Raw genomic sequence first — 19576 nt, 5'->3', positions numbered from 1 at the left:
CAATTCCCAACCTGTACAGAGACATAAAAAAAAACATAGTTAGTGGCCTCAAAGTGCCACTTAACCAGCACAGATATGTGGACAAGCATAAGATCTATGATTTAAGGGCAGGGGTAGCCAACCCTGGTCCTCGAGAGCTGCCAACAGTACATGTTTTCCAGGTCTCCTCACAGAATCAGAAGTATAATAATTAACTCCACCTGTGAATCTTTCTAAATGTTTTGGTGAGTAATGAATACACCTGTGCACCAGCTTGGTCGTCTGGAAAACGTGGACCGAGGTTGACTACCCCTGATTTAAGGCCTTACGTTGTGTCTTTCTTGAGAATCCTGTGCTTGCTTCTGCGGCTAGGAGTGGATTTTCATCCCAGAAGGGGGCCATGAAGAGTGCTTCCAAAAACAATTGACTTAAATAATGTTTTGCAAACCTTCTGTAAAGGCATTTTCCAACTTGTACAGGGATATTAAAAAAAACAGAGTTAGTTAGTGGCCTTCTAACTGATGTTGTTCTTGTTCCCACTGCCCACTTTACCATATGAGATATGTGAACAATCAGAACAGAGCATTAAATGCAACATTTCAGATTTAAGGTTTAAGTCTTACGTTGTGTCTTTCTTGGGAATTCTTTCTTGAGCGCCATGTCTGCTTGCTGGGAATGGATTTTTTTCATCCCAGAAGGGGTCCAGGAAGCGTGCTTTCCAAAAATAAATAAACAATTGACTTAAATAATCCTTTGCAAACCTTCTGTTCTGTAAAGGAATTTCCCAACCTGTACAGGGACATAAAAAAAAACAGAGTTAGTTAGTGGCCTTCAAATTGCCATTGTTCCCACTGTCCACTTCTTAGATATGTGAATATGATTTTAGAATGTAGAAGGCCAAAAATTGGGTGGACAACACATGGCTGATTGATCAACCATGGCGACTGGATTAGTGTCATAAGGAAGAGGAGACTGCAAACCGGGTGTCATGTTATGAGTTGGCCATATGGTGTATGTTGCTGTTAAAGGATCAGGCTTATTATTATTATAGTTGTTGTTATTTTGGGTTGCCATCTCCTGAAGGGTGTTTACCAACAGACAGAGACTACCTACCTATCAGCTCAGGCATAGACACTTCCTGAGGAACAGAGCTCTGTTCCCTGGAGGAAAGCCAAATAGGTGGGAGCCCCTGTTCCAACATCTGAAACTCTTATCTCTCCACATAATCTATTATAGATGAAAAAATGTCATCGGGACATCTAGCTCCTCTTTCTGTACCCTGCTCACCCTTTTTGGACAGGAAGTCCAGGATGGATGGTTTGGAAGAAGAAGGCCTAGTAACAGATGGGGATGGTCATTATCAAGACATGGTCCCCCCAGTGGGTGTAGTCTGGGAGGTATTGGTTGGCATGCAGGCAGCGGAATAACAAAGGCCTCCATGTTGTGCTTACTATTCCGTATTTCAGTTTGCGATTCAGGTAGGTATAAAGTCGGCTACAGAACACAGTGACAGAATCATTGGATGTCTTAGTGCATTCAGGCCAAATATGATCCATGTTTCCCAGACAGATTCCGGACAGATGAATCCTTTGCTTGTAATAATCTTTGGTAATTCCTGGCAAAGGTGGGTGTTATAGCCAGACACTATGAAGGCTGTAACTTTGAACTGCTTTATAGAAAACATGTGAATGAAACCTTTCCACACTGCAGAACATGATGGAGAAATCCCTTGAAGTTCAGCACCTAGAGCATCTTTTTTCATGTTCTCTGAGGCCTCTACTCACTGTGAAGAAAGATTCTCCACACTGTAGTCTTCCATTGTGACTTTTTAATGGTGATTTCAATGTTGTCTACTGGCTGAGATCCATCTCATCTGAGATTTGGGTTTTCCTCATGCAAATGAGACAATTCACATCCAGAAGGTGACTCTTATGTTTAGCCATGGTGTCAGTCTCTATTTGGCAGAATTTGCACAATCTTGGTCTTGGGGGCACCATGATGAATCAGACAGATCCTCAAGGGTAAACATCTGATCTGGTGTTGTATCTATTTCTATTAAACCTTTGTGTGTGAGTTTATTCATCTGCCGGAGCTCTTTTTCTGCTTTCTAAATGATCTCCAGACACAACTTAAAACTTAAACCTTAAAATTAAATGTTGCATTTAATGCTCTATTCCGCTTGTTCTAATAACACACTATAACACACTAGACTTATAATCTTTGCTTTTGTTTACGTTTTTGAATACAACAGTTTTTATATTTAGGATGTCTACTCTATATAGGTATGTAAATAAATATAGGATTTCGTTTTTTAGAGCATATAACTTTATAAGCTGTTAGGATAACATTTCTGCTATGTTTAAGATAAAAAAAACACCTTTTTGTAACCCAATAATTAAAAAAAAAAGGTTTTCATTGCAATAGTCATGCAGCCCCTTGACAGACAGCAGCACAGCACCCCTGCGCGCATAGGCAAACACAGCGGGGGTTTCCGGTTGCCTGGAAACTCCCCTACACAGCCCACACCATGACTACAATATCAGTATATAATTAAATATTCACTAGACTTCCGTGTTTTAAAGATCTCAGTATCATAAGTAAAATAATGACCACAACCAATAATGATTACACCTGTGCACTAACTAGGAGATCTGGTTAGGGGTGCACTACTATATACCATCTATATGGATAATTATAATTACTGTATAACACACACTATCCACATATACATATATGTCCAGGGCAGTGCTAGGTTCTTTTGCCACTCCCCAAACTCTCGGACTTGTTTCCATGCTCTGCAATGGTGCCCACAGTTGAAATAAGAACATTCAGCTCAGGCAGGATGGCCCTGATGCCGCATCTAATGGCATACTGTGATCACTGGTCCTGTATATGCTGGAATTATGACACACACAGCACTTTGTATGACACATATAATGGGTTACTGTGATCACTCGTCCTGTATATGCTGGAATTATGATGCACAATACACTATGTATGATACATATAATGGCTTACTGTGATCGCGGGTCCAGTACATGCTGGAATTATGACTCACACTGCACTTTGCATAACACATATTATAGCTGTTTAAGTGCTAATTATACCCTCTTCATGGACAGGACACACTTGCTCTAAAATTAAGCATTTGGAAACCCCCCTCTAAAAATCCTGCATTTGCCCCTGGCGCAGCTATGCCGATGACAGGTGTGGCTAACATGCCCACAATAAAAATTGTTTATTTATTATTTTGGGCAGCAGTCCCTCGACAGACAGGAGCACAGCACCCCTGCGCACCTACGCCGATGACAGTGACAGCCATGTGTGGCTGACACGCACACAAAAACAATTTGACAAAAAAAAGACAATATATTTGTATTTATTTTTCAGCTCCAGAAATTGGGCCCAGAGCACAGATTGATCATGACTGGAGTCGGGCAGCACTAGGTTGCAACTTGCGTTGCTGGCTGGATCTTGTGCGGTTAATCCTAACATGCACACACACAGACAGTAAAAGATCAAAAAAAGACAATTGATTTGAATTTTTTTTTTGCTCCAGAACTTGGGCCGAGAGCAGTGATTGATCACGACTGTAGTGGAGCAGCACTAGGTTGCAACTTGCATTGCTGGCTGGATACACGCACTCACACAGACAGTAAAAGATAAAAAAAAGACAATTTATTTTTATTTTTTTATGCTCCAGAACTTGGGCCCAGAGCAGCGATTGATCACGACTGGAGTCGGGCAGCACTAGGTTGCAAGTTGCTTTGCTGGCTGGATCTTGTGCGGTTAAGCCTAACACGCACACACACACAGAAAAATATTACACTAAAAGACACTTTTATTTATTTTTTTACAATATATATTTTTGTTTTGGGAGTCCAGAACTTAGACCCAGATGGACGCAGCACCAGACCAGATATATTCTGCACCAGCCCAGATGGACACAGCAGACAGCAGAGCACCAGCCCAGAATGGATCAGCACTGCAGTACCAAAGGACACAGCAGACAGAAGAGCACCAGCCCAGAATAGATCAGCACTCAGCAGCACCAGCCCAGAATAGATCAGCAGTGCACCAGCACAGGACACAGCAGACAGCACACTGCCCACCCTCCTTGTTCAGTCTCCACAGCCGGAGTGAAATGGCGTCCGCCGCGTGGTCCCTATATACTACATTGATCATAGAGATGTAAGCTTGCGAACCATGAGATTTCCGACACTATGGTTTTGCCTCGGTTTCGAGATCCGAGTCAGACGGGACACTCTGAGCCTGCTTGGATCTGACTCGGATCTGCAAAATTCGGGTGGGCTTGGTTCTCTGAGAACCGAACCCGCTCATCCCTAATTTAAATATGCCCTAATCACAGGAATTTACTGCAAGGGGACAGGGTTTAATGACGTGAAACATCAGGCCCTGCCCCCAATCGCCACCCGCCTGCTTCTCCTCCCCGGGCTTTTCTCAGGGAGGAGAAAAAATAAGTAGGCAAGTATGACATTGGTTGTATATTTGGGGTCTTTGTCCTGCAGCAGAATAAATTTGGAGCCAATGAGACACCTCCCTGATGTTATTGCAGGATGGATAAGTACCTGTCTCTATTTCTCAGCATTGAGGACACCATTAATCCTGACTCAGATACTCATTATTGTACCACTGGTGCGATCAGCGAGGTCTATACTGCAGTCAGAGCACCTACTTACTCTCTCTGCAAAGTCTCCTGTCCCATGGGGGACTTTGTCTGGTTGCTAGTGTGATACAGTGGGCCTGCTTGGAGGAGGGTAAAGGGCATGCTCGAGGGGACTGCCCAGATCAGCGCTGATTATGCAATTCCCGTGACACTCCCTTAAAAAGTAGGGCACATTTTCCATTTACAAAATAGGCTATGCTCCCAAGCAGGAACACTAAGAAGGCAGATAACATTGATAATTCTATTATGGGGGAAATACTATCCAACTCACCGCAAGCAATTCAGTATTGCTCCAGTTCGGGTACAGCTACTAAAAAAATCAGCTGTACCTGCAGTTGGCCAGCACTGCAGTGCTAAGCAACACTGTTATTTTGGTAGGAGTGTTACTTAGAACTACCAGGTCGGCCAACTGAGCATGCATGACCTGAGTTCTCATTAATATACTAATAAAATAGTATAATGTTATCTGCTTCCTTATTCAGAACAAGCACCAAAACACACACACCTAGGCGCCTGATCAGAATATGGAGATATCGATCTTAGTACCCAATCCACGCTGCAGCTTCTTAATAGAGGTAATTGCTACACCTCTTAACAGTAAAAACCAAGAAAAAATAATAATAAAAACGCTGCTGATTGGAGATCTTCTGTCTTAATAATAATAAATACAGTTTAATATAACACAATTGGCCATATATAAAACACATAAAATTAAAACACAAGACAAATTGCATAAATATCAGGTTAATATCTGAGCATGTGGTTATATAAAGCCGCCGAGATAATAGCAAGCTGCTGACAACACCACATATGTTGCTATGATGTGGTAGTAAACCTATAAATACAATATAATAAATGAAACAGCTCCACACTTCACTAGACGTTTCTCTGGATTATATCCCAAAATGACACTTCAAGATTCCAAGTGTATTTTAATCCTTACCATTTTATTAGGTCAAGGACCAATTGGATAACAGTACTTTTTGTTCCTTGATGGTTGGAGAGGACTTGATTATAAATATATGTGAATACACGATCTTAAGTTTTAATGTCCATTTAATAGTTGGAAAATTTCTCATAGAGAGATAAAGATCCTCCCATTTCCCTTAATGGGATATATATATTCAGCCAGGTACAAGTAGTCTCCGCTATCCTTCACCCATTTTGTAAACAGATATTGGCAAGAATCTTATTAATGCCCAGGTGATGGTGTTCACTGAGAGTTATCTTGATGTGGTTACTCACAGTGAAGTTGATCCAACAGAGGCTCTGAATCAGGGCCGTTCTTTTTTTTTTTTTTAGAACTGCCTCCTGGCCGCTCGCATAGCTGTGGGTGACCACCCACAGCTATAGCGAGCGGCCAGGAAGATGGTCGCGATGGTCAAGACCATCCCGACCATCGGGCTTGCGACAAGACCCTTGTGGTAGGGTCTCGTTGCCGCAAGCCCCAGAAAGATTTCGGCTCTACCAGAGCCGAAATCTCTCCCACTGATATCACTTGTGATGTCAGTGGGGCCGACCCCAAACGGTAGGCGTTCACATGGGAACGCCTCTGTTTGGGCAGCACCAAAGGGGGCGTGCTATCACTCAACATCAACAACACGCCCCCTTTGGTGTGAGACCCGGAGTGACGCATTGCCCGTCGCTATCCGGGTCTCGCGCATGCGCACGACGGAGCCGGCTCCGTCGTGCACATGCGCTCTGGGCCACCATTGACCCAGTTGCGAGCGCTCAGCGCTTGCGACCGGGTCTGAATCAGGCCCAGAGCGCTGTTTTGGTGGATGATAGTGTGGACAAGAAACTGCACTAATATACAGACAGAATAAAATAATTGTTTAAACCAAAAATTAATCAAATTAGGTAAGGGGTTAATAGATATTAAATGGTGGATAGGTTTGTGAATGCTGAATTAACCACAAATATCTGAAGCAATAAAGATAATATCAAACATGCTATTTAATAATATATTAATTACATAAATGACATACATATGACAATAAGAACCACATGATCCACAACAAAGTAAAATAAAAAGGTAACTAGATAAATTTGCTGATGCAAAAACTGGTATGAATAAAATAGTTAAATAAGAGTCTTTGTATGGAGTAGATCCAATTGCATCAAGTAACAGTGTTAATCACACTAGTTAGTAGTTAGTTAATAGCGTTATATTGCAACATTGTAACTGCAAGCCTGCAATTTATGTATCCTTTTGAATATCCACAGTAATATGTTATCTGGAGTTTGTATTTGACGAAATGGTTTTCTAGGAAGTTCAGGGTTTCACCCTAACGGGTGCACAGTGATGAAAAAGGATAGTAATACTGACCGGCCTCAAACTTTCAAGCGGCAGCTGCTATATAACATATTCTCTATCCAGCTGCATGAGAATAATAGCCGGAGAGAAACACGGCCTCCGTGTCTCGCGGTGGTGAGGTCTCAGGTAATATGGCTCTCTGTCTCTCTTCCTGCACACGCTGCTTGTAAAGCCAAAGACTTTGGCTTTACAAGCAGTGTGTGCAGGAAGAGAGTCAGTATAACCAGCCTGATAGCTGGCTGTGTGCAGGAAATCTGTGCTGACAAGCTGAGGGATTGTGTTTTAAATTGGATTTATGCTTCAGAGTGAATGTCTGCTGCTTAAACCACACCTTGGATACCAATACATGAAAAAGAAGTTGAGTTGTCCTGCATGGGCATTTTAATTATTTAACAAACTCCTGCATATTGTGCCAGTGCTCGCAGCCCTAATTTGGTGTGGGGAGATCCGATAAGTGTTTGGTGCAGAGGATTTGAAAAGCCGCAGCCGCGCTCACATATCCATCTACACCTTCCTGCTCACTTCTGGTCACCGGCAGGCTATTATCACTGTCCAGCCGGACAGAGAGCCATATTACCTGAGACCTCACCACCGCGAGACACGGAGGCCGTGTTTCTCTCCGGCTATTATTCTCATACAGCTGGATAGAGAATATTTTATATAGCAGCAGCCGCTTGAAAGTTTGAGGCCGGTCAGTATTACTATCCTTTTTCATCACTGTGCACTGTGCAAACCATTTCGTCAAATACAAACTCCAGATAACATATAATACTGTGGATATTGAAAAGGATACATAAATTGCAGGCTTGCAGTTACAATGTTGCAATATAACGCTATTAACTAACTAGTGTGATTAACACTGTTACTTGATGCAATTGGATCTACTCCATACAAAGACTCTTATTTAACTATTTTATTCATACCAGTTTTTGCATCAGCAAATTTATCTAGTTACCTTTTTATTTTACTTTGTTGTGGATCATGTGGTTCTTATTGTCATATGTATGTCATTTATGTAATTAATATATTATTAAATAGCATGTTTGATATTATTTTTATTGCTTCAGCTATTTGTGGTTAATTCAGCATTCACAAACCTATCCACCATTTAATATCTATTAACCCCTTATCTAATTTGATTAATTTTTGGTTTAAACAATTATTTTATTCTGTCTGTATATTAGCGCAGTTTCTTGTCCATATATGTTTTCATGTGGGGTTGCAATTTCCCCTTATTTTTAACTGCTGCAGCTACAGATATTACCAGTGTCATTTAAGCGCTTTGGTTGATCTTTGTTTTTCTGCTTGGATGATAGTGTGGAGCTGGAGCCTGTAACGTGTTTCCCCGCCTTGTGGTATACCTCAGCGACTTCCTAGGAGAACACCATCACCTGGGCATTAATAAGATTCTTGCCAATATCTGTTTACAAAACTCCTTACCAATCACAAAGCACCAGACTTCTAAGTGATCCCAAGAGTGGGATGAGGAGGAGTGGTTCCAAAAGCCTCAAGGGTTTGGTAGACGTGGTCCATTATCAGATATCTGTTGATCACTTTTGATTAACAAACAATAATAACCGTGATGTAATAAATAAGAAAGTGTCCAGGGATGGCTGCTAGTGGTAGAGGATGCCCATGCTTGAAAGAGGGATGTCCCCTCTTTTAAACAGCAGTGCCATTGAGTAGGCATTGTAGACCATATCCCCACTACGTTCAGTAGACATTCATATCTGCATGCAAAAAATAATAAAAGAGATACAAGTAAATGTAGTTTAATTTTTTTTTTACAGAATATCTTGAGCAATTAAGCAAGGTATAACATATGCTAACAAACTATTATTTGGTAGATGTATGAAAAACGTGATTTTTTTAACCCTTTTGTGAATGATTGTACATACCAAGCTTGGGATATAAAGAAACCAATGGTACTAGTATCAATGAATAATACAAAGGTGTGACTTGTTTGGGCACTGCACAGAAAAGTAACTAACGTTGATCCTGGAATATGTCCGGCCCAAAAAAATTGTTTCAGTACAGAGATTAAAAAGCCCCAGCAGCTATGGGGTTAATATACAGATTAATAAATACAAAATGAAAATAAAAACTTTAGGGCTTGAGTCCTGGTTGTACACTGGTTGAACAGGGCTTTGTCTCCCTATCTCTGCAGTTGAGGATTATATGCCGGATTTCATGGGTCCAAATGACAGCGAGAATTTTGCATCAAATAGTATTTAAATTCTTTCACTATAAAAAAAAATTAAGATTTATCATTTACTGCAATAGTAATGTAAATGAAGTTGCAGACCTGAACCTTCCGCTTTAAGCACATGCCACTACAGTTCATACAAATGGTACCATAGGAAACGGATATTATAAATGCCGCAATATTAGCATTTCAATGGCCTGAAGGAAAATAGATGAATAGATTTGTTGGCAGGAAGATTAAAAAAAGTCAATAAATATGGATGAATATTAATACATTGCACATGTGAAGATTACTATTGACCTTGCTGTTGTCTATGTATTATTATTGTATTAAATATGTATTTTGGCTTATTGTAATGTCAATAAGGACTAAAGATTTATTAATACTTTGCACTTCTATTGTGTAGCAAAAATTATAAAGCACAGTTAGCATGTGGTGTGTGTTGTTGTGACTGGCTCTACTGTATATAATATTATATCTCTATGTATGAAAGTATAAATGAAAATGTATTTGTTATGACGCAATTATAAAAACTATCAATTAATAGTATTGGAAACATGTTACCAAACGTCAAAATGGGGCAGTACGGTAGCACAGTGATTGGCATTACTGCCTCATAGCACTGATGTTTGTACATTGTCCTTATGCTTGGGTGAATTTCCTCTTGGTACCGCGGCTTCCTTCCAAGATCCAAAAACATATTGGTAGGCTAAATTCCTCCTGGCAAATACAGTAAATAAAACTGTGTGCGTCTGTGTCCATCCATGTGATAAGGAATATAGGGCCTGATTCAGACCCACTCGCGAGCCGCTATCCGCTCGCAAGTGGGTCGATGTTATGCACTGAGCATGCGCACGACGGAGGGAGCTCCGTCGTGCGCATGCGCCAGACGCGACGAGCGAAGGAAAGTCCTTCGCTCGTTGTGTCCGATCAAAGGGGGCGTGCTGTCAATGTTGATTGACAGCACGCCCCCTTTGGTGGGCGTGCCGGGGGCGTGCCTCCCTGACGGGGGCGTTCCCACGGGAAAGCCTCCCGTCAGAAGCCGGCCCACTGACATCACTAGTGATGTCAGTGGGAGTGATTTTGGCTCTGATAGAGCCAAAATCACTCCTGGGCTTGCGGTTGAAAACCTCAACCGCAGGCTCCGGCTCGCAAATTCGATGGTCGCGATGGTCTCGACCATCGCGGCCATCACAAAGCACGCTCGTATAGCCTGTGGGTGGTGACCCACAGCTATACGAGCGTCCAGGAGGACGCTCCATGAAAATGTAGCCCGGCCCTCATTCAGAGCGTGCGCTCTGCTCAGAGCGTACGGCTCTGAATGAGGGCCATAGATTGCAAGCTCCACTGAGTGAGAAACTGTTGTGAATAATTAAATATTCTCTGTAAAGAGTTGTGTAATATGTGTACTCAATATAAATACCTGTGAATAAATAAGATAAATAATGTTTTTGCTTTCTCCTTAGATATTGTAGAGGGAACAGTCAATCATGGCATTGTCCTTAATGAACAGAAAGGTGTTACACTCCTCTATTTTGGAAGCTCTAAAAACTCATGTATTAGTGACCCAAGTAAATGTGGGCCAGAAGGTTAGTGTTTATTATTATAATAAGTGAATTAACCATGCCAGCTAATCTTATATATTGAATGGTGATTTCCCAAAAAAACTTCTATAATTTGTAAATGTACAGTATCTGCATCCTCTAATGTAGCAATATATATATAATAATCAGCTAAGGGTTGACCCATCTCTGACATACGCAGTGGGAGCCAGGCGCTGCCAGTGCAGCGACAGGTCAGACCAGCCTGTGAGGACCACATAACAATGGGGTTCCTTACTAGTGTTAAAATAATAGTAATAATACATTTAGATATTTTATAAAGTCTTAATTTAGACTGAAGGCCTATGTAATAAATCCCGAGATTATGGACCTGGCGTTATTTTGGCGAGTTCACTTCTAAATTTAAATGCGGTAATCAGTTATAAGGCAAAATAAGCCTATTAACCGCTTTAAATGTAGTTGCAGACGCAACAAAATTACGCCGATTCCATAATCTTACAATCTATTGCATAACCCCCTGAATCTTTGTTTAGCAAGGAAACAGGTCCTACAATGTGTGATGATTTTTAACTATGGATGTATTATATAGTGTTATTGTATCTACCCTCATAGTGAACAGCCTGCTTTGCACAGCTGGCTTCCTGGATTTCTAGATCTGTGATGTCATGTTGGTATGATTATAAAGTGACACTTTCTTCATATTCAGTTAGTGTTATTAGGAAGTTATAATGTTTGAAAAAGAGGGGACTTCCCTCTTTCAATTATGGGTGCCCCCATGGTTGCAGGTGTCATTATGAGGGTGATAGTGGGCCTGATTCAGCTTGGATCACAACTGCTAATACGCATTGTTGCATACTGTGCATGCGTATGCATCGCAGTGCACGTGCACGAACCAACCATTGTGATCGGGACTGCGAGCGCAGTGACTACATAGAGCCATCGCAGAGTGATTCACAGGAAGCACCATTTGGGGGTGGTTACGTGCGTAATCGCTATTGCATTCGCAGTTGCGATCGGTAGTGAATCATGCCCAGTGCACAAAATGCCCTACCCCCATATACAGAAAACATAAGTTTATCATAGCACAGTGTAATATTGTATTTTGCTCACAGGTGATCATCAAACATTGGGGCAGATGTATTAAGCTCTGGAAAGTGATAAAGTGGAGGGTGATAAACGACCAAATAATCAGCTCCTGTTATTTTTCAAACACAGCCTGTAACATGACAGTTAGGAGCTGAGTGGTTGGTTGTTTATCACCCGCCATTTGAAATAGGGCACTCCCCTATTTCTAAAATGGATACCCCTTATTGGAGGTCACATTGGGGGAGATCTTCCCCCATCCCTACACTCACCCATCCCCGAATCCCCCTATACTACTTTTAGTAGTGTAGGGGGCTTTGCCTGATGATCATACTGACCACCAGGCAATATTCTCTAACCAGAGTGCCCGATCTGTCTATTTGCTGAGATTAGGGAGATAGTGGTACTTAAAGTCTTCCCCTATTATTTGATTTTCTTTTTCTACAAAAGGGACATTAGTGCACTTTTTGATCTGCATCTGCCCGAAGTCCCCATCGGTTGTTAGGATCAGTGGAGGAAAAGTATTTTTTTTGTCTTTCAGCCCCCTCGCTGTCGAGTATGAGTTGGGCTTATCCTACGCAGTCTGGGTGAATATCCGGAGGATGGGCCCCACTCTTGATTTATGTCTATACTTTACTTATTGCTTTTCCATGTCTCCAATATATGTATACCGATATCCAATAAATCTCTAAGATGCAGCAATTCCTTCTGCTGTATTTGTTTCTGTACTTCTGAATCAGCAGGCTTTTTGATATCTAATGGGGTTTATTCAATGGCTTACTTTTTTTTGGTCACCATCTATTGCCCTAAACCTCCCGGTTCTTGTTGCTGGCTATCTCACTGTAGCGATACAATAAAACATTCTCTAGGTTTGGGATAATGGCAAGGCAGAATTATACCCTGTGGATATTGGTCACTTTTTAAAAATTCTTCTTCTTCTTCTTCTTCTTCTTCTTCTTTTTACAGCTGGGTACACCAGGGCCGGATCTTGGCGTGTTCGACCAGTGCGGTCAAACAGGGGCGCCATCCCATAGAGGGCGCACCCCTCCCCAACTTCCCGATTTCAGCGGGACACTACTGTCCCGCTGTTCCACCCGTGGGTCGAAGTGGCCCGCGGGTGGTCAAATCGGGAGGTTGGGTACCCCCACTGCGGACCCTAGAGTAGCTGAATGGATGCTGCGCGCATGCACGCGGCATCCATTCAGTGCCGGGAGAGGGCTGGGGGAAGCCCAGCTAGTGACGGAGTGCTGGGCTTACCCCCAGCCTGACGTTATTTGGAGCCGTGCCATGCGGGCACACCTCCAAATAATGTCACTTTGGGGGCGTGACCTATGCTAATTAGGCCACACCCCCATTTTCTGTCACGCACAGTGAAGCCATGCGTGAGTATTGGGCGCTATAAACTGAGCCGGCACAGGGTACTCCGACCCCTGGAGCCGGCCCTTGGGTACACACTAGACAATATGTCGTCCGATCTGGTGGATCGGATGACATATCGTCCACATCGGGCAGTGTGTACCTGCTATGACGCTGACGATGAGCGCTCCCGCGCAGTGGATCACCCGACGTTCTCGGCATCGGCAGGTGTGTAGTCATCGTTAAGGGGAGTTCAATTAGACCCGATAACTTTTCATGGGTGAAAAAGGGAGGTAGCGCTGGGCTTTATCGCTGGACACTGTTCAATCAAACACTATTTTTCACCCAAACCCATATTTAACAAGTGTTAAAAAGGGGTGTTAAGTGCAGTTAACGGGCGTTAACACACAGAGTCCGTGAAAAGTTCACGGACTCTGTGCATGAACTGGGTATTACTATTATCACCCGTTAACTACATACTTATCAGGGATTTCTGTTTGGGTCTCATGAGACTCAAAAAAAAAAATCCCCATTAAGTTAAACTAATTGAATAGCCCCCGGCGATCAATTAGCACCCGTTAACTTAATGGGGCTAATTGAATTATGCACTATTTGTTACTAGTATATTTCTCACACTATACTATAGGTTCTTCATTCACAAAGGCTAAATTTTATAAATAAATAGTTTTTCCAGATATCACAAATGTTAAAATGCCACCAGCTCACTTTAGTTTTTGTTACTTATTAGTTTGAAATTCAAAATATCAAATTATTTTCAATGAAATGCCATTTACGTCGGAACTATTCAAACCCATTGCCTTACCCAATGTGTATGTAAAGCATAGCATGACATTTATTGTTAATAAAAATTTGCTTAATCTATACTCCACTGATGAACACCAATAAGGGTGAAAGTCTGCCTATAGGTGGAACTCTGCCTCCGTACCAGTCAGTGACATGCTGTGAATATCTAGTGGGTAAAAACATTGATGAAAGGGACTGCCATGTAATGGTATTTCCCAGAACTCACTTTTACTGGATAGGAGTTGTTATCACTACGATGTTGCTCATATGTCTCACCTCAACTTTCTTCCATTTGAAATTTCTACTTCGTTTCATTATGTGTTTGGTAACCTGTTGCTCTCTCTCTAAACCCAGGTGTTACATTCTCATTTTTTTGGAAGATACAGGAGCACCAACAAATGAACCAACAGAAAATCTATACCAATGACAACCACCGTGAGCATTTTTATGATAAGAGTCAAAAGGCCCGACAGGCACAAGCGTTCGGGAAAAAAATTACTTCTCATGGCTTTGAAATCTATGCTGGTGAACATGAAGGTTATATAGAAGTTTACACACGTGAAAACTCAAAGGTGTGGAAAGCCAGCATTATTCCTCCAGGTACCTATTGTGCAAATTTACATTGTTGCATATAGGTTAAGAAGTATTTAAAGGACAACTATATCTACAATACTAATTGTCTAATGTAAAAGATGAGATTCACAAATATATTATCCATATATCTATATCTAGTATGTTAGCTCTTTTCTTCCCTTCTCTTGTCCTCACCTCCTTGCACTCATGAAAAGGTTTCTTCACCATCTTTTTCTCTATTCTGATGTCATCTCTGTGTTCTCCTGGCTTATCTTGTATTAGACTCTCACAGATGGAATTGTTTGCTCTATTGATCCTACATACATCTGAATGATGTACAGTAAATACTATTTTTATATGTATATATATATATATATATATATATATATATATATATTGATGACTGAACAACTGTGGGGTCCCAAAAATAAATGATGATGGGGGGAAAAATGTCACTCACATTTCACATACTGCTAGCCTGTACAGAAAATCAATATCTGCAGCAGGCTGCACTCCCGTTAATTGGAAAACGAATAGAGTAAATACAAAGTGGTCTATTTACTAAGCAGTGTTAGGAGAGAGAGTGAAAACTGATAAGGTCCCAGCCAATCAGCTCCCAACTGTCATTTTTCAAACACAGCCTGTGAGATGACAGTTGGGAGCTGATTGGCTGGCACCTTATCACTTTTCACTGGGTATCCTAACACTGCTTAGTAAATAGACCCCAAAGAATTCTTAGGGGTATATTTACTAAAGTGCGGATTTTTAGAAGTGGAGATGTTGCGCATAGCAACCAATCAGATTCTAGCTATTATCTTCTAGAAGGTGCTAGATATATGTTAAGTAGAATCTGATTGGTTGCTATGGGCAACATCTCCACTTTTGAAAAACCCTCACTTTAGTAAATTTACCCCTTAGACCAGAGGTTCTAGAGAGGTTTTAGAGATAGCCATGGCTGAGCACAGGTGATTAAATCAAATTGACTGAGGTACTAATTAAGTCACCTATACTTATCCATGGATAGCTCTAAAACCTGAACTGTTGGGGAGCCTTGAGGACCGCGTTTGGGAAGCTCTGCCTTAGTCTATTCCACAAACATGTTGGATGTATGACGTATTTAGCCTCCAGTCTGCAAACTTAAACAATTAATATTAACAGAGAACAATTAATGGATGGTGTGGAACGATGACATGTAGTAATAATAATAATAATAATAATAATAATAATAATAATAATAAAAATGTATAACTAGGAATAGTTGTGCACAATATAGGATCGGTATACTGTACTATGCCATACCACCAGAAATAGGAATGTTTCATAGATGTTATTACATACTTGCTACCTCGGTACTTACTCTTCCTAAAATAGCTCATTGTTTAGTCACACTATTTCCTTACAGTTTCTTGTGTTATTTACACACTACCCACTTAAATAACATCACTATAGGTATATCAGTCATAGGTACTGTAGGTAAAGATTATAAACTCTTTCACAAATGGTCATATATGTCAGTAACTCAGTATCGCTGTGTGTCTCGTATAAAAACTACAGGCATTTCCTCAAAAATATTATGAAAATAGATTGGATAATACTCAGTTATGCCAGTAAATCTGGTCCACAGATGATCACTACAGCTACTACTACATGATATGAAACACAGACCTGACAACTCACAAAGTGCCGCCATGTGGCAGACGGTTTGGGACATTTGCGAACAGTCACCCAGCAAACAAACTTATTGTATTACATGGGATAATTTCTCACAGGTAAAAATGGTGCCAGGGATGGTGCTAATGAACGAAGTCCCAGGTCGCTGTCATTATAATAGTGCTGGCTTCTGACCCGCCATCTTTAAAGGACACTATCATCATCATTGTGTTTAATTTACATTTAGGTTTAACATAGGTCCAGTCTTCACATGTTTGAATTGTTTCACAATAATGTTTATACTAAAGGGAATTTCAAGTGTTTTATTTTAATTTCTATGATAAAGAGATGGTGTTTTCTAACATATTATGAAACAATGCCTTCTAACATTAAGTGCAGTATGCAGGTACAAAGATGAAATACACCTTGGTGAGTCACAGGCGTCTCCATTAGGTCTTATCAATTAGCAGTACAGTACATATGCATCAAATGTAATTTATAATTGGCCTATATAAAAGAAGGGGTTAAACATATCTTATAGAAGCTTATTTGACAGCTTTTATTATTTCTATTGTTCATAAATAATCTTCAATTATGCTGATTATTGGTGTAACAGCAGCCTGTTTTTTTCTTTTGTTTGCACCCTAGCTAATCGTGCAGGTTAGGTTCAATAAAATAAATTAAAAATTTAAAATTGCTATTTTATTTTTGATACATTGATAACAGGATAAAGGTTATTTAAAAAATATATTTGTAAACATTTAAGTTCTTAGTAGGTGAAATCTGCAGCTGGTCATGGAGATAATAATATACTGTATCTTCTTATGGACAAACTCCAACATTGTTCCCCAAAAAACATCCAATCTATTTTTTGTTGCACTTATTTTCCAAAATCATCAATGTTCATGCCCATGTCTACATATACAGGGTTTGTCCGCCCCTCCAACCCACAACCCTGCACATTTGTCGTTGGAGCCGGAAGTGCAAATTGTTTGGAAGAAGGGGCAGGTTGCTGCAAAAAAAAAAGCCCCAACTTGTCCAAATCTAAATGAGGTCCACAATGTGCATTAGCTTACACTAATGTCTGCTTTCAAATTGTGTTGGTGTTCTATGTAGAGTAGTGTATACACTTTCTTTAATACGACTGTACTATAAATAGTTTTCAACATGAAAACAGTTGCATTACTACCTAATCATATTATAATAAATTACATCACTGAGGTTTGTCCATTCTTTTTCTAATTTTCTAATGTATTTTTATTTTCTCAATTGGCTTCAAGGTCCATACTGGACACATGTCCTGTTTACCTGGACTTCAAGTGAAGGTCTGAAAGTTTATGTCAATGGTACTTTCAATGCCAGTGATTCCAGAGGTCAAGTTTCCCATAGCTATGGAGATGGGAACGACAGCTTGGTTGTGGGAACAAATGCAGATCCTTCTAAACATTATGTGAATGGAGCTTTCGATGAGTTCGTTATATGGGAAAGAGCACTCAGTCCGAATGATATTCACCACTATTTTACAGCTGCCATTGGTATGTTGTTTTGGTAAGCAGCATCAGTGTATGTCGCTTCTTGACTATTTGCATATTTATACATAAAATTACTTATGTTAACATAGACTTTCATGTGGAACCTTTACTTGTAGAACTATAGTTAGATAATGATTGCTTACTTGATATTTTCTATAATTAAAGTGACTGTGTGTCTCTGTTCTGCATATTTGCATGAGAATAGAACAGTTCTCACTAAACTCAATAACACAATAATAATTGTGATATATAAATAAGTAAATTGTATTTAGCAATTAGCGATCTATGGGGCTGATTGAAGTGAAGACCCAAATGGTCCTACTCACGCAGATTTCTGATTATTGAGAACCTGCGCATGCGCTGGACCCGTTCCGTGCATGTGCAGAATGGGATCTGCGAGATTGCACGCAGGCCCTGTTATGCCTCTGCCTGGTTGACAGGCAGAGGCGTTTGCGGGGTGGTGCATGGGCAGGGATGGCCTACGTTCCCGGAAACGGGGGGTGTCTCACCCGTGTTTCAGGAGTGGCGAGGCCAGAGTCTGCCTCCATGAACGCAGACTTTCTGGTCTCGGAGAATGCCAGGACCTGGACAGGCTGTGTTAGGCTTCAGCCTCCACAGCCTGCTCAAAGGAGCAACCATCGCCACTTGTGTGCAGCTTTGCAATTCCATCCTCTGCTGAATCAGGCCTTATGTTCACATCCTTCACACTTCTATAGGGTTCCACTGGAACATAAAAGGCGCAGTAAATTTAAAGTTATTATAGCATATGTAGCAGGCACATAGGGCCTGATTCAGAGTAGTATGCAGACCCGATGGTTTGCATACTACACTGATGTTAGAAGATCAGCGCATGCGCAGGATCTGTACTGCGCATGCTCCGGTCTTCTACTGCAAGATCTCTCGCAGTTCCTTAAAGCCGCTGCCTGATTAACAGGCTGTGGCCGTTTGGGGCCCCCAGGAGTGGGTGGGTCCGGCCAGCAAATGCCCCTGTTTTCAGGCAGTACCTAGGTCAGGGTCTTCATCTTCCAAAGCAAATTTCCTGGCGTTTGCTACAGTTCTAAAATGGACATCTGAGTAACCTGAGTCTCATACTTGTCTGCCTCTTTTGCTGGTAGCATGTCTCTGACTGATTGGTCCGTCTGTAGACACCGTCATTGACCTATGGCAGGTGCTGTTTCTCAGTTCAAGCATGGCTTCCCATGTGAGCGGTTCAGCCTCTGTGTATGCAGTCGCTTTTTGCAACATGCCTGTGACACTCCGATAACACACCTATGCTCTGTGCATATACTAAGCCACCTCTGGGTCGCCAATCAGGAACATCCAATACATTTTCAAGACCTTTATCTCGTCCATCAAACAGAGTTTCTAATATATGTTTGGGAAAACATTTTTATTTTTTCTGGATCTCTAAGCAAGGGCATAACTGCAGGCAGTGTTGTGTTCCGCACTGGGATGTAGTTATGAGACCGGTGGCCATGATGCAGCCGGTCTCAAAACCGACAGGGGAATCCCGACAAGGGACTTAAGATAGGTGTCGAAATACAGACGCCTATCTTAATCCCGACGCCGGAATGCCAAAGGACGGCACCCCGAACAACGTAAGTCTGGGGCAACCTTAGAGGTAGCCACGAGGGGGGAGGGTTAGGTTTAGGGAGCGCACAAAGGTTAGGTTTGGGGGGAGGTTAGGGTGAGGCACCCCTAGGAGGGAGGGTTAGGGTTATGCACCACTGGGGGGGATAGGGTTAGGCACTAAGGGGGGAGGGTTAGGATTAGGCACGAAGGGGGGAAACTTAGGTTTAGGCACTAATGGGGAGGGTAGGGTTAGGG

General features: G+C 41.4%; 1 protein-coding gene across 1 annotated transcript in view; it reads left to right on the top strand.

The window, feature by feature from the left end:
* Nucleotides 1-19576, top strand: part of ADGRD1 (adhesion G protein-coupled receptor D1) — a 596761-nt gene that overhangs the window by 56064 nt on the left and 521121 nt on the right. The window contains exons 5-7 of the mRNA XM_088482162.1: nucleotides 10656-10778; nucleotides 14349-14594; nucleotides 17498-17752. Coding sequence (XP_088338288.1) covers nucleotides 10656-10778; nucleotides 14349-14594; nucleotides 17498-17752 — 624 coding nt within the window. The remainder of the gene's footprint in view (nucleotides 1-10655; nucleotides 10779-14348; nucleotides 14595-17497; nucleotides 17753-19576) is intronic.

This window comes from Taudactylus pleione, unplaced genomic scaffold (genome assembly GCF_031769625.1).
Source record: "Taudactylus pleione unplaced genomic scaffold, aTauple2 ptg000282l, whole genome shotgun sequence".
Taxonomy (NCBI): domain Eukaryota; kingdom Metazoa; phylum Chordata; class Amphibia; order Anura; family Myobatrachidae; genus Taudactylus; species Taudactylus pleione.
Note: the sequence above shows the minus strand (reverse complement) of the source record. Positions and strands in the feature narration are given on the sequence as shown.